General features: G+C 40.9%; 1 protein-coding gene across 1 annotated transcript in view; it reads left to right on the top strand.

Moving 5' to 3' along the window:
* lrmda (leucine rich melanocyte differentiation associated) overlaps positions 1 to 16,997 on the top strand; it is a 210,639-nt gene that overhangs the window by 183,203 nt on the left and 10,439 nt on the right. The window contains exon 6 of the mRNA XM_083922799.1: positions 2,571 to 2,652. Coding sequence (XP_083778925.1) covers positions 2,571 to 2,652 — 82 coding nt within the window. The remainder of the gene's footprint in view (positions 1 to 2,570; positions 2,653 to 16,997) is intronic.

The raw sequence follows: 16,997 nt of genomic DNA, 5'->3' as shown, positions 1-16,997 counted from the left end.
CTGGACAGCAGAGAGACTGAGACAGAGGGAGAGAAGAAAAAAGGGGGTCCAGGAGCATCTTAAATACACGACACAGCAGCACCTCCCTCTGTTCAGTGTAGGTACAACTAGAGAAAGCCAGAGGGGGAGACAGAGAGAGAGAGAAAGAAAGGATACAGAAAAGGGGGGATAAAAAGAGTAGGAGCATAGATTAAGTGCTTGTTTAGAAAACATGAAAAGGATGTAATGTGTAAGGACATCATGAGATAATCACTAGCTTTTATTTTTGTAAGAGTAATCACACAATTTCATATTTCTGCAATCAAGTTTGTCTTTACATTAAATATATACACAATATATTAAAACAAGCTCATCAATCCATCAGTCCTCCTCAAAGAAAGTGCAACAGAGAAATGTCTCCTTCATTTGTTCCACATTCTTTCTCATTAAAAGCATTGCTGCGTCTGGACAGGTCATTGACTCAAGTGAAAGAGTGCAGATGTGGAGGTGTACGGAGGAAGGTCTGAGAGGAGAAAAGGGAGGATCAGGAGATGGGAAAGCTGGCTGATTGATGTTCTGTGGGTGGGGTAAAATGGTTGTGCCGGATAGGACGGGAAGTGACAACCACAGATGTTGAATGGCTTGGGTGTTTGATCAGCAGGCATGATACTGAGGAGGTGAGGTGGGGGTGTCATGCATGGCGCAGGGAACTGGGTGGGTGGTGATTCTGAAAGCCAGGTGACTGATGTCCCCATAGGACTAAAACCAGCCCAAGGCTTTATCCAGTATCCAGCTAACCCCAACAGTCCTCCCCTCTCCTTTTTCCTCCTCCAACACCCCCCTAGCATAGTCTGTGGGTGGTGCTGTTAATAATGTGGCAACTAGGAAGATTAATTGTGAGCAAGCAGCAGGATTAGGAGAGGCTTTTTGAGGCCAAGCAGGCCAGAAGAGGCGCAGGCTTGTGATCTTTCAAGCAGGCCAGGAAATGAGGCAAGTAGGGGCGCAAATCCATAGTGTCTCAAACGAGCATGGTGGTAGATCAAATAGAGAGGGCTCACAATTCCTGTCTTAATGCCTGAGTTGCTCCGTTAGCTCATAATAACTGTCATAGAAAGACTCTTTGTGTGTTCATTATGACAACCAGTATCAATTATACGCTCAAAACCAAATGACAAAATGCTTAATAAGGGAAATAAATACATATTTTTTTGTAAATATGATGGGTGATGGTAACTTCCAGGATCTCTCTGGCCCATTCCATTATTCATTTTGCTTGGTGCTGCAGTTCAAAACATACTGTAACTGAGTCTGATTGTTTTTTCTCAAATGGGAGGTGTTGTTTTTTCTGAGCACAGTATGTTCTTATTTTGTGTTGTTTTACTTGTTGTATTACACATTCCATACAAGTACAGTGTACAAGCAGGGAGTTATCTGTGATGTTTCTAAACAGGTTTCAGCCACTCCAATCCATAGGCAGCAGATCTGCTGTCAAGACAATATTTCTATTCGAAGCTGTTACTTTCAAAAGCATGGGGTGACTCTGCCAGCATATATGTACTAAGGTCTCAAAATGAGCTTATTTTGCCATTTTTCTCTTTGGTGTAATGTGACATTCTGGCCAGACCTTAATGCCTTTTAGAGATGCTATCTGAAAGCACATTATGTGATCGTTTTCAATTCACTGTGCTCTCTTTGCCCATGAAGAATATGGTTCCATTTAACAGTGCAGACCATACCATTCCTCAAGGTTATGCATGGGCATGTAGAGGAACAACAATAAAAGTGGGGAAAATGCAGCTCCAAAACATCTCTAATATGTATTTGTCAGTTGAGTCTCTTGCTATGATTAAAGACCCAGTGAATTCCTTCCTGCAGGAAAGGAAAGTATTTCTGCAAAGGCATCGGATATCGCTGTGTCATGATAAACTGCCTGCTCCACTAGCTCAAAGGCTAAGGGAAGGAAGAGGATGTTTTGGACCTTGAAAGTGCACGAAGCAACAACAACGCAACAAACTCTTGACCTGTTTGGGAACATGCTCTGAGATTCAGCCCTCAGTTTTCTCTTTGTCTTAAAGCAGCATTTGTCACACTTGTTTAGCCTCAACCTCTGACTTTTCTCACAATCAATAGCTCTTCCTAGTTTTTGCAGTCAGGGATCTATGCACACATTTATCTCAAATTTCAATTATGTGACTTTAAACAAGGCAGCCAGTTAAAGATTTATTGCATTTGTGACTACCCTCGCATAACCACGCTACATTTGGCTGCACAGAGTGAGTGACGTCTACCCTTTAGTTGACCATTGCACGAGGTCATGGCTGAGTGAAGGTTAAGACCTCTCCTCCCTAACCAGGTCGTAGATCAGATCATCAAAGACAGCAGTGTAGCTCCACAACACGTGAGGAGTAATAAAACATGTCCTGCCACATTATGTCATAAAACAGAAGCAGTGTTTCCAACATTTCCTCCACTAATCCCAAATAATTTATGACACTCACAGTCAGCTACTTTGATTACTTGTCATTTTTAAAACTTGTCAAACCTTTTTTCTTCTAAATATTCAATCTATTGATGTGTCTCCTTTTTCCTAGTCACCTGAGGCTGGATCTGAGAGTCGCCCACTGCCCTACACTCCTCTACCCCAGGGATCCAGAGATGCCAAGAACCACAAAGGTAAAGAAATAAGAAAGACCTATGGACTTCATAACCTTTTCATTCAGGTGGTTTGTACATAAATCTGTTCAGATATACGTCAAAATAAACAACAAGCAACTCAATATATTATCATACATTCAATCAAAACCTAGGCCAGCAGATTATGTTAATATAAGTCATAACCCTAACGGCTACAGAGAGTGGGAATGTATTGGCCTTTAGACTGAGTTGAAGTTATGTTATCTGTTCTTATTGATCACATCTCATCTGTGTGATGTGTTAATAGTGGGAATAAATCTGAGTAATCTAGGATAACTCCGATCTGAATGTATGCGTGGGAGCACACAGCACATATACAAGAAGAAGCATCCTTGATCTGTTGATACTAGACATTGATTAGTCCTCATATTGAACGGTTGTTGTCGGTTGATGTAATTGTGCAGCATCTCCTTAACATCAAACACTGCACTCTAGGAAGAATGCATCGCATTAATCAAAAAGACAATGTTCTAAATTCATTTTGTAGGCAACCTCCTGCATTTGTAGCAGATTCTCAGCTGAGGTCCTTGTAAAAAACAATGGCAGGGTATTTTGTGTATACTGTACACATAAGTCAGATTTTGTAAAAATATAAAAAAATATTCTTAAACTTGGAAGTCTTTGTCTTCACAATGCAAAACACCTGAGATGAGTTTACCACCAGTATAGTAGCAGTAGTCGTTGAAAGGTCAACAGTGACCATCTCTTAACCCCCATTTATGGTGCCAAGGACAGATCTATGTCATGAAAGTGTGGATGGTGGCAGCTCTCACTGAATGTAAGGAAAGGAAGAGCCCTGTGCTTTGTCAAAATCAGACCTGGAACAGTCCATTTAAAGGTGAGGGGATCTGACATGAAATATTTTCCCCCCGTCTAAGATCTGAGCAGCAGTGACAGTCTCCATTTGTTATTTTTTATGATGCAGCGCTGCAGTCTTAGATAACACAGCCCTCATCTTCGCCCTTCACCTCGTCTTCAAGTCCTCGCCTCCAGCCCCTGCCCCAGCTCTTTGTTGTGTTTTTTCTTTTATTTACACTTTTTAAACAAACAGAGTTTTCTTTATGCGTTGGAGACGGTCACAGCAACTCCTCATTCAAAGAGACCAAAGCTGTGGCAAAGCAATGCTACAACAAACAAAATCTCTGAGACAGTAATTCCAAACAACTGAGTGTTTTCCTGAGTTAAATTCAGGATATAAACAATAGGGGTGAAACCATATGCTGGGCGGTTTTATGTACTTCAATGCAACACTCTTGTTTCTATGTGCATGGTAAATCTAACAATTCACTTCTTTTTTTTTCCGAATCTTTTGAAAACAATAGAAACTATTGCTGCTGTTTTTTTTTGCTATAATGCCAAGAAAACACAATCACAAGATGTGAGATAAGATATGAGATAAAGGCACTTTAATGTGTTGAATTATGATATTTCATAATGTAAACAATCATACTATGTTTTTTTCTGTATAATAACACCCTTAGAAAGCAGCTTAAGTTTTGCTAGTGATACTGATTGTGACAGTAGTTTTATTAAGGGTTAATGAAGGGGCCTTTTAATGGGGTGGGTGGGGGGGGGGGGTCGAGGGAGGCTGTATAGTTTTATCCTGACTCCTGCAGCAGCAGGCAGATCAGCAGCACTTCTGACATTTCCTTGTCGGCTGCTCAGAGAGAACCTCCCTTTCCTCCTTTCAACCCTCTGCACCCACCCCCTCCACCGTGTCACCTGTGTGGAAGCCCCAGAGCCTGGGTGCCAAAGGTAATTACTGCATCTAAGAGCTCCCAGAGGAGGGCAGTGCTGGCAGGTCACTGCCCAGGGAGAGAGGGGTGGAAACCAAGGACAGAACTCCAGGATAAGCTCCTGTCTTAGTTGGTGGAGGAGTCAACCTGAAGGAGACAGCAAAACAAGGCAGCGGGGAGGGAGAGAGAGGGAGAGGACGGAGGAAATGTGAAAGATGTGTTGTTATCGCAGTAGTGAAATCTAAATCAAGATTTCATAGACTAGATATGACAAGAGATAAATAGAAAGAACAAGAGGGAAAGATAAAGAAGAAATGAAAAAAATAAGAGGACCAGCGTTAAACAGTGAAAAAACACTAGACTTAAAAATGAGAGAGGGACAGTGTGGGCTCCAGTGTGTCTTGGTGAAGGCGTGACACAGAGTGGAGGGGAGTATATAGTCTGGCAGAGGGGCCTGAGGATCCTCCACTACTGTCACCTTGGCTCTAACTCTCAGTACTGGTCCAACTGTCAACTCAACTCTAAATCTAAAATGGAGTCTAAACCTGAATGGGTTTTTATGAAGACTGGCCTATACCATATTAGGGCCACAGCCAATGACATATTGTGTCCTTGTGCCAATGATGATTTATCATTTCAATGTGTTAAACAATGTGCTGGGTTATTTATTAGCAGCTTGTCATTTTCTTAGGGTGACACATTTTGATGTGTGATTCTCAACTTTATTTCATAGATCTAATTATAAATGGAGTTCAGAAGTATGTATAAAAAAGATGCTTCAGACTTGATTGATATATCCATGTACACAGAGGAGATTTTAATGAAAATACCTTTCATTTCTTCTGTATATTTCAATAAATATGCCAGGCACTGCTAACTGCTTTTTTTCAGGTATCAGATTAAATTTGAGTAGGCCATCCCTCAGCAGTGACAGCAGTAAATGAAAGGGATATCTTTGTACTAGCAGAGTAAACAGACAAGGAAAGATGCCTGAAATCTGCCTTACAGTACGAGCCCTGGGCCCTTTTAATCTTGTTGTTCTGGGCCTGCTTCCAGCTACTTTGTATGTATGTATCTTAAATGGTGCACAACTGTTATTAAAATCCCAGGAGAAAAGCAGCCTTCAAAGCAAAAATAAGAAGAAAAAAAACCCTCCTTGCTTACGACACCCAGTCACATTTGATGTCTCACATTTGTTTGGCGGTTTGCTTTCATTACATGTCGGGGTGATCTGCACCACAACTCCCGCTTCACTCCCCCTTTCTCCCTCAGCACCCCCCCACCCCAAAAAAATGGTGCAAAGGGAACAAATCCAAACTAAGAGTAAACTGTTTTATAGTTCCTGCACAACAAATAAACAAACATCTGGAAGCATTCAGAGCGACCCATTAGAAGGGCTCTGGGCTTTGCCAAAAAGGGGTAAATGATGAGGAATGGGCTGTCGAAAGGCTGGCGGAGACAGGGGAGAGGCCAGATGACGGAGCTGTGGGTGCTAAGCACTGTCTTTTAGAGCTCAGCTGGGCTCAGAGAGATCTACACCTGCTGCTATCTCCTCCCCTCCTTTCCTCCACCAGACATCTGGATGGGATAAATGACTAATGAATGACTAAACTGCTAGTGTTGAAACTTAGCTGTTGTCATTATGAAGGGAAAGGTTGTTGGTTTGACTGATGACTTAATGTTCTTTTAGTAAAACTAAAAGAGAGTTTGACGGCTTTAAAAAAAAATGTTAATGCATCAGAATAGATATACAGCTCCCTATTGTCGGTTTATTGCTGCTTGCTTAATAACTACAGCTAATTGTATTATTTATGACTGCATAGATCAGATGCTGTTGTGAATACAAATATTAAGTCCTGTTAGTTAAAGTGAACACATGCTACTGGTTATGGAATGTTTTGGTAAATGAATTGATGAATTACCTCATACATCTGTTACTTTGCTCCCAGGTTGTTTTCCATGCTTACCTTGAGTGATTATGTTCTTCTTTTCTTAAAATGAAACTCTCATCTTTTCTGCTGATAATCTTCCCATTCTGGTTCTGACTGCCTTGTTCCGTGAGTATGGAAATGTCCTCTCTGAAACGTGGTGAGAAAAGACAGAGCACCTTCTGACGTTTCCCATTAGACACGTGTACGTGCTCTGCAAGACATTTCACTCAGCCTCATAATGATTATACCAGCAGGATCTGTCCCCTGATAAACATCACTCTTAAACACAAAGACTTGCACTGGTCCCCACACAAGTAAATGAGGTATTTGGAAAGAACAAAGTCTAAGCTGTTCCTCCACACTGGCCCAGAGTACCCTCTACAGAGCTGCTTTCTGTAAACTTTTAATGATAAACTACAATGTGTGTTCAACATCAAGAAATGACAGATGATGAAACATTTCATAGAGAATGATATATACAGATCTCACTGCCAGCTATACACCATGAGCATGTGTTAAGTGAGCCTCTGCACAAGACTCTACGAGGTGATTTGACAAAGTAAAGACATGGCCTTCTTCCCGGGTATACAGATCATAAAAAGGTTTCCCAAGCACTCGTCACGGCATGAATGTTTTATTTCTTTGCAGTTTGTGAGCTGATGAGGTGTCTGATTAGCTTTTAATGGATCTGTGTAAGCGTTTCCTCCACATAATGCCACAAAAATTAAAACCACAAATGATGGTTTTATTTGTATGTATGAACATACAAACTTGCCCGCACAGGCACTACTCCGATATTTTGCCAAGGTATTAAATGTTAAATTGGAGTAGTGGAAAGTGACTACATTTGCTTTAGAAATGTACTTGGTTAAAGGTTTTCTGCCACTTGATACTTTTGGGTTTTAGGTGTAAACATATGATCGGCTCATTATGATGAATTGTTCTTGATCAAACTACCCAATGACATGTATACTGTATAAAGTATTTAAAACTAGCTTCACTCTGGTAATATTACATTGTTGCTTACATGTTAATGCATCAGTAGCAATATTCTAATAAAATATATGAGTATTATATAATGCTCTGAATGCTGCCAGTCTGTAAGTACATTTTGCTGATAAAACTTTTGTATTTTTTACACTCCCTAACCTTACTTATTATGTTACCATATGTATGTGCATGTGAAGGCACCTGTATTTGTAGTGTGTGATCTTCACAAATATGACACTAATTGTTAAACCTAATCCATAGTAACAAATTTTAACCCAGACTTGTATTGAATGAACAAGGCCCTGAAAATTCTGTCACATCGATCTATTCTTTGGCGAGGTTGCTCCTGCCACATATCACAGTGGTATATACTCCCTCTGTATGAGGACAGGCCCTATTTCCTTTATGCGAGTCAGATGATGTGATACGATATTATTCCTCCCAGGAGTGGATTGGCTCAGCAACATGAATATCCATTAAAGCCGGCCTATGGAGATGGATGAGGGGAGAGGGGACGAGGCAAACTGGGCCTGCAATCCTTCACCGCAGCTTCCCATAACACTGCACTGTCTGCATCCAAAGTGATGAGAGCTCATCTTTGGAGGCAGGCCTGTCCTTGTTATTACTACCCTGGAAATCACCTCTACGTTTTCCCCTTCAGAAACAGGCTAGATTAAAATGCCAGGATAACCTCCTCAACTTCCATGACAGGCTTAACTGCCGAACTCTGACGCGCCAGCTCTAAACTGCTTTGAGAAAGCTGCCTTCCACCGAGTGTCATTATCTCTCCGTTATCGAATGGCACTCCGCTCGCAGTGTGTGAATAATTCTGTTTGTGCTGGGTTTGGAGAAATGTCAGTGACACTATTGTTTTTACCTTGCTGTTTGATGTAGCTGAGAGAGTCTCTTGAGTGTCTTGAGTTCTTAAACTGATGTTGGACGTATACAGCAAAAACTTAAAGTGAAAAGATAGGACTGTCAGCTTCTGAGCCATTTCATGATTTTTGTCTGTTAGTTCGTCGTACTAGGTGTATAAAAGTAAAATGTTTCTCCCTGTGATATCCTGCCTTAATGAGGGATGTTTTATGACTTAAAGTACGCTTGAATTTATTTGACTGAAGTGATCCATGCAATTTCATTATGATGCCACAAAGAGTTCACAGATCAAATGGAACATTTTTTATCTCTGGAGGTTGTTTAAAAGAAAATGCACAAATGAATCTCATGCTGCAGCTTTTGTAGAACACTTATATTACTTTATAATGAGCATGAAGCAGTTGGAACACTGAGCCTGAAAGTGAACGATCATACTTTTGAACTCCATCTATCACCCCTGAAATATGATGATTACAAACTTTGAACCATTTGCTCAGCAGCAGGAAAATATGTAACCTCCTAAATCTTTACCGTCTGTGACCATTGCAGACAAACCTTTGTTATTCATGATGATACAAAGCCATATGAAGTCACCCATCAAAAATTTGCTCAGGGACAAACAGACACAAATTTGAAGCAATACAGCTTTTACTCCAAACGTGTCAGACCAATTGACAAGGACATTGGTTTCTGCCAGACAGGCCCAGGGCTCTTGGAAAAACACACTGCTGGTGCTTTGGACTTTGGTCTACTTCCCAGTTGCACTGGTCATTCTCAGGAAAGTAGAAGAACATAAATCAACCAAAGGTCGTACTGCTTGAATCAGCTCGGAAATGTTGGTATGGCTAACGCAGCTACATTATTATTCATTTCCCACCATGATTTGCAGTTGTGGTTCAGGTCAAATTAGATGTGCGTGCTTTCCAGCCATACTTTCAGTAAGAAGTTGGAGCAGGTTTCATGGTTTCAAAAGGTGGGAGTCCATCATAGTAATTTAGGATGGGGTTTAACTGGCAGATGGTTTCAGATATTTTGTACAGCAGGTTGGGTCCACCATTTTTTTTGTGTCAGTACCCCTTGAAACAAATTGCTCAGTGAGCAGGCTTAGTCTGTCTGTGTGAGGGGGCTCGCTACCCTCCATTCTGATGAAAAGCTACTAACATGCTGGCAGATGCTAGACAACTTGTCATGCTACAGGGGACAGGATCAGACCTCAATTAGTCCTTGTAGCTTTGTAATTATTGTATTTCCAGGGATGTCTACACAGACTTCAGATAGAAAATGTCTCATAGTTTAAATTGTATGATACAGCAAGTTAACAACATTAGATGCAGTACCAGCTAAATATATTTTTCTTGTTGGTTTACGTAGGATCATATATCTTAATCATTGTGTTTTTAATAAATTAGACTGTTGAGTAGACTGTAGAATGTAATTCTAGGGTAACTGATCTCACACAGTAATCATTCAAAATGAAAACATGCCTTAATGCTAGTCTGGTTAATGGCTCCAACAAATTAGATTCCAATTCACCCGGTGGACAGTTTATAATGCAGTGTGACAACGCATTCTGGATGACTTAACAGCTGTGCTACATCACTGGCCCTTTCTTTCAGACATGATCAGAGCTATATATGCCATGAATTCACTAATGTGCAATGAGAAAAGGGGTCACCAGCGATAATTTACACAGCTACATGAAGCTGTGTGCTGTTAGATCACACACTGAAACAACTACCTTCCCTGATTAACCATGTATATATGAAAACAAACATACGGATCAATGTGTTTGTGTAAACAGACAGGCACACATGGAAACAGTGCCTACCTATGTATTACATCACACAGAGACAAAAGTTTACAATGTATATAAATGTATAATAAAGTCATAGACACAAGATTCATCTGCCAAAGCTGATGGCATAATGTAAGTATACTGTATTTACATACGCTTCACACATATACCTTTTTGTATTTTGTATCAGAATATAGCATCATACGTTTGATAACTATCTGTAAAGTAATGAAAGCAGACTTCCATCTTGTAAAAATAGGCAACTTCTGATCTTTTACTTTTTTTGTTATGGTCAACATTTGTAATGGTTATGGCAACATTGTACTCACCTAAGGAATCGCTGGTGTCAGGGAATCTTCAGCAATGAGCGATTCGACTATCAAACAAAGCAACATGTTCCCGGTTATCTAAAGCACTTTTAGGGAACTGGTTGTTCTCATTTTCCCCTCCCAAGAAAGCTTGGTCAACCAGGTTTTTTAGAACCTGTATGATAGTTTGATTGCCCATGTTTCTTACCGCGTCTGACTTTTTGTATCTTTTTGTAGCAAGGTCGCCACTTTCCCAGATCCCAGCAATTAATTTGGTGAGTGTAATGTTTCTATTATTCATAATGATGGCCAAAACTATGAAAATAAGACCTGTGTTCTAATAAACTGTAATTGTCCTCAAAAACTAAATTAATTTGTTATTCTGTAATCTGGAGTTGTATGGGTTGCATCAAACAATTATAGAGATTTTGGGCTTTAAAAGCATCAATAGCCATTAATAATAGTGATTAATGCAGTTGTATATACAGTATATCATATTTGAAATGAAATAGATTTCTCCATGGGCTGGATTTTTCTTACATGCTGCTGCACTCTCTTAGGTAATATAGTACTGTTCCTATTAGGATACCTGGAATTTTCCTGAGAGCCTGGATAAGCATTGTGAACATTCTTAAGTCAGTTTGACGACACATAGTATTGAGCCAAAAGTTGTTCTTTTCAAGACAACAGTGCAGATGTTACTAAATTACTAAAAGGCTGTGTTTTCACTAATGCGTAAATATGTTAAGTCTCGTGCCAAATATGTAGTGCAGACATGCAAAGTAGGCATGACTACAACCACTGTTTCTCTGGACCATTGTTGGTACTAAAACTTCATACACCCACAGACACTGACACACTCATTCCCAGGTACCCTCAATGCTCCAAAGCTATTGTGGCGGAAAGAGCTGAACTCATCTGTCAATTACGGTAAGCTCCATTGGGCCATTGTCTAAACTGTTTTCTCACTCACTGGTGAATCCAGTGATTTATTGTCAACTGCCTCGGCATCAATATACAATTGGGAGACACTAAGCTGTGATGTCTGAACACAAACTATTGTCAGAGTATCAGCATAGCTCACATTAAGTGCCGTTTGGATTATTCATTGCATGGGGCTGTGTGAAAGCCTTGTTTGGATTTCCTGCTTGTAAAGAGAAGAGAAGACCATTACCCTATACGCTGGGATTCCAGTGCTATGGATCTGAGCTTCTATTTACTTCACACCCCCAACCAACTGAATGAACAATGTCCAAGCTGCACCAAATAGACACAGTGTTGCAAATGTGCGGGTCAACTTGTCCAGACATGTCTTAAGGTCAACCAGACATGAGTGTCAGAACTATTTGGTTGAACTGACATGCATTTTATATCTCTTATAATATAAAGGGGAGCCTTGGTTAAAGGAAGTAGCAGGTCTTTTATGGTTTGTACTGGCATCAACATTCCAGCTCAACCAGAATGAAAAGAGCAAGGTCACTAAAATGCTAGCGAGTCCAAAACAACCTTTTAATCCGTCACTTTGATTTGCCGAAGTCACTTTAAACAGACGGAGCAGGTTTCTCTGTCATGATGATATGAACGGACAAGTTATTTCATCATCAGAATTTGATTCGCAGATAGTTTCAGGCATGTTATGTCGCTGCAGCGCAAGATGATTGGATTGACTGAGTCATTTTGGTCAAACACATGAATATATCCCAGATTGTTGTGATTTAAAAGTCTGTTTGCTTCATCCCTCTTCCTGAGGACAAATATGAAAACCTTCGGAATTGTTGGCCATCAAACTGTATCATACAGTATCTGCTCAGAAAAATATAATTATTTGATTATACATTTGTGTACAGTATATGGTATTTGTTGAAAGTATGAGCTTTAGTGGTATGTACTTCTGATATATATATATTTGCTTCATAAAAAAAATGCGGGGTAACATAATTCAGTTCAGTGAAATGACATTAAGGAACTTAAAAACTTTAACGAATTATTTCAGTGTAAACAAACATTTCCTTTCTTTGGAGTGCTGAGTGCCTGGAGACCCTCGGAAGAAAGCTAAAATATGTTTCTCCATTTAACACCATTAGCAAGTGTTAACACATAACCTTTGGCAGCACTGGCCAACCGCTCCACACCATTTCAGGCATCATCTGCAGGAGCAGTTCTGAGCAAAGGATTTGGAGATGGGGGAAGAGGGCATGGTAATGGATAAAGTGATATGAAAATGTTCACATGTCCTGCAGGGGATTCTTTGTTTGCACACTGTGACCCTGAGTTTTAGTGGCTCAGGGCTAGCCAACTGCTTGTTGTGTACCCTCTGATCCATGTCCATGTTTTTTCTGGTTAAAATAACAAGCTTGTGTAAATTGTTTTTCTTCTTCTCATGGTAAATGATAAATAGATATTTTTTTGTACAGGTATGCCTAATGTAGAATAGGTTGCCTGTGTTATTGTTTTGCTTTATTTAGCGGGCAGTAGATTGTAATAGCTGAACTGAAAGGATGATATTAAGATAACCTTCGGAGAGAAGCGATAAAACAGCCATGGGCATCTGTCCTTCGTGCCATCACTAACCTACTGTGACATTTTGGCTGAGGAACGGCTCAAGCTACAGCAGTACCAGCTTATTTGCACTTTTGATACAATACTTGAAGGGATCGCTTTTTTGTTGTTGTACAGTTTTGGAAATTGCCTCATTGGTCAGCCTGTATTGTGATATGCTGTTAGCCATTAGTCTATGGCGAGGTAGTCCTGACAAATACAATGAACAAATCAAGGATATTAGTGCTGTGATGTGCAGTCGATAATATTTGGCTTCATTAATTCCCATGCCCTGAGATGACATCCAGCCCCTATTAGGTTTGAAATCTCATCCCCTTCTCCTCTATACCTCAGCTGTGGCTCAACCAAGCAGCCAAGCAGATAATACGCTCTGAGCTCTGAAACATGTACCATTATAATTAGCTTTGTCAGGTCCTAGCCCCTACAACCCTCATGCAGATAATATGATAATATGTCTTCATAACCGGCTGACCTTACATGCTCAATATTTCTCCCCTTATGAAGATTACATGTCAATAAAGTAATTGAGTCCCGGGGTGTGTGGCAAGTGAAGATTTAGGTTATTGGACTTTTCGGGGCAGTGATGTATGAGCATTATTATTCTACCTGTCAGGAGATGTGCAGGGGGCTGGGGACAGTCCGAGAGTGTCAGGGGGGAAAGGAAAGGAAAGGCGAGAAGAGAGGGGCAGGGGGAGAAAGTAGAGAGGGAGACAGAGACAAGGCAAAAGAGATAGAGAGGGGAGGGTACAGAAAGACATGAAGTGAGCCAAAGAGAGACACAGACAAGGGAGTGAGGGAGACAGAAATGAAGAGAGGAGGGAGGGAGGACTTGAGAGAGCAGAGGAGGCAAGATCATTTCTCACAAGGGGGGACGGGTTCCTAGTTAATCATTCCCTCATACATCCATTTCTCTGTCCTCTCCCTCCCTCTCTGCATATGAACAGGAGATATGTCATATTAATTAAGAGAAGTAGAGTTACAGAGGAGCCATCTGTCTGAATGGGGCACAGGGAGGCCAGAGGGGTATGAAATATTCCACAAAACACAAACCCATCATCACCTCTGCCTAACACCTGATTGGCTACTGTGGGTTCATTAGTTTAAATTCTGGAAGGAAATGGCAGCATGTAATTTGACACAACCATCATTTTGAGCAGTATGTGATGTCACAGAGAATACACTTTTCACCACTTCAACAATATGTGTTGCTTTTCATGCTACTGGCCTATTGCAATATAATCTTTTTTTTCTGTTAATAGCTATATGAAATCATTTGACCAGTAATCACAGAAAGCTAAAAACTAGTAATGTGTTTATATTTACAAGCACTGTACACATTAATCAACATTTCTGGGAATGTGTCATTAGCTAGTCAACTAAATTTCAACTGCAGGCCAGTCAGTATGATAGCTATATACAGTATATACATGAAGTATGTGTATACAAGCTATATGTATATACAAGCTGTATATACCATGAATATGAATACATCAAATATTTAATTCATTTTCAAGGCAAGTGGCAATTACTTAATTTAGTTTACACACACATTGTATGTCCACATGTATATTCATATATGCTTTGACCAATACACCTACTGTGTCAACTCACTGTAATGACTTCCAGATTCTCCACCATGAATAAAACAAACTAAGAAAAAGTCATCCACACTTGGGTTAATTTTCCTCAAAACATTGTTTCAAAACATACTGTATGCTTACCAGTCCTAGATCTTTGCTCTTTTTTCTTTTCTTTTTTCTTACCACAAGTAGTCATAAATCCTGCTTAATGCCATATGTCAAGGTACTGTTTTGTCCATCATAATTTGACTTTCAGTGCTAGAGACAGAGGAAATGGGATGTGAAAATGACTGTGGTCGATTGAGGTCTAACAATGAAGGTTATACACATTTTCAGCTGTGAGAGGTAGGCAGAAGCAGGGGGACACACAAAGCCAGGGTGGCAGAGACATGTTAAAGGATATTTTACTATGTCCTATTGGATTAGGGCAGGAGATTGATATCTTCCAGTCAGATGAAGCTCTGATGTGACTGATCCAGCTCCTCCATCATTGTGACATGCAGCTCTTGGCTAACGCTCATCCGTGTTGATGGGCACACCCTACGCCACAAGGGCCCTGGCTAACATACCCACCTTCCTCTCTCTGCCGTCTCTGTCCGCCTCTCTGCCATTTCTGTTCTTTTATTTCTATTGCCCTTATCCCCTGTTTTCTGTCACCATGTCATGTCCAATCACTGTTTGGCTGGCCAGGCACTCAGTCGGGCAGGCAGGGAGCAGGAGCCCCAGGTAGAGAACTGCCTAACAGGCGTCAGGATGGGCACTGAAATGACTCTAATAATGGGGTCCCTGTGTGTCCCAGACAGGCCAGTCAGTTAGCAGGGCCAGGATGGGGAGTAATAAGTGTTTGATGTCTACGGGGGAAGGAAGTGTGAAGGAGTACAGCCAACCCAGGGCGCTCCGGTCAGGCAGGTGCAGCCAGCCAGGGTCTGAGGGGAACGACTGCGGAACAAGACGTCAGATTAGTATTGATATGTGTCACGCTAGAGGTTGCCAGGCTGTTTGTTTAAGAGAGTGTCTCAGAGTGTTAGCAGCCATGCGGTAATTGATGTCTAGCTCAAAAAGAGAACGTTAGAGGACAGCCTGATGCGGCCTGAGTGAAAGGCAAGAGCTTTATGAAACAACCGTTTTATGGTGTGACGAAGACAGAAACTTCAGCACAATTATGCACTTTTATTATCCATTGCGTGTGTAAAACTCAAGCAGCAGTTCCTCTCGTGGCTAAATCTGCTGGCCATCTTAGATTTGATGGAAATTGCCACTGACAGGTAGTGAGGTGCCATTTTGTCCACTGACGCGTGAAGTCCATCATTGTCTGTGTAGTTGAGTTTAGTTAACATGGCACTTAGCGCCTGACATTGCTTTACAGCTGGCAAAGCACTGTCATTGTCATGTCATTTATCTTTTGCTTACCAATTTTCGATGTGTTCCTCGCCGAATGCTTCTAGCTTTTTACAGTAGACTTGTTCAGTTAGGCAGAGTTTGGGTGCCCTCTAAGTATAAACTGTATTTCAACTCCTCAACACATTTTAATGCCCTGAAATCAGAGGGAATAGGTCACCCAGCACCTTCCACTGATAAAGCCACTGCTGTCCTTTCTGGTATGGCTATCTAGTAACAAGCTACTTCCCTTTGAACAGTTTTATGTGGTTGTAATTGACCTGACAATGGGGTTCATTATGCAGTCCCTTTCATGCTGTTTTGCCTGATAATTATTATTTAATGTGTTCGGATGGAGAGCATCATTAATTCATCCCTTCCTCCAATGTCAAAGAGATGAACAGTGAAGTTATCACTCTCTGGTGATTAATATTATGCTCTTTTGTTATTGAATCCTGTCCCAGTGATTAAACCTTCATTGAGTGACTCACCAGCCGCTCTTATTAACGGCACCATTACCGAACACAGCCAAACCTCTAATTGCGTTTTTCACTTTTTCTTTCTATTTCAGTCAGAGGTTTGAACCACTTATCTGTGCTTTTCTTTTAATTAGAAACCCTGGGTTTAATGAAGAACACAATCGATCAGTGTCAGGCTGTGTGGTGTGCATGTGCGGTGATTTGTGATCCACATGTTGACAGAGAAAATGAGCGCTTATGATTACTGCCATCATTAGTGGTTTCATGTGCCCTTAAGGGTAGACGAACCCTTTCAATAACTTTAGCAGTAAATAACCACATTGTCATTAATGTGCTTACAGGACAGAAGTTTTTGTATGCAAAGTGTTGTCGCTGAGTTGGCTGGATGGTAGGGGATGCCTTGAGAAAGGCGCTTCAAGGGGACTTAAGTTTTTGTAAACTGTCTCATTCCCCCCGCCTTAAACAACCCTTTTCTTATCTCCCGACTCCAGAGCTACTTTAACCAGTGTTCTCTCCTGGCTCCTTGTGGAATAAATGTCATTGAAATTAATTTTGCCATTCTTTTTTCATTAGACCCCACCCCCCCCCCCCCCACACACACACACACACACACACACACACATACACACAGACACACACACGCAAAAACACACACAACGGTAATCTCTTTCTTCAGTCAAAATTTATGTGCCC

This window comes from Echiichthys vipera (genome assembly GCF_963691815.1).
Source record: "Echiichthys vipera genome assembly, chromosome: 11".
In the NCBI taxonomy this organism is placed as follows: Eukaryota; Metazoa; Chordata; class Actinopteri; order Perciformes; family Trachinidae; genus Echiichthys; species Echiichthys vipera.
Note: the sequence above shows the minus strand (reverse complement) of the source record. Positions and strands in the feature narration are given on the sequence as shown.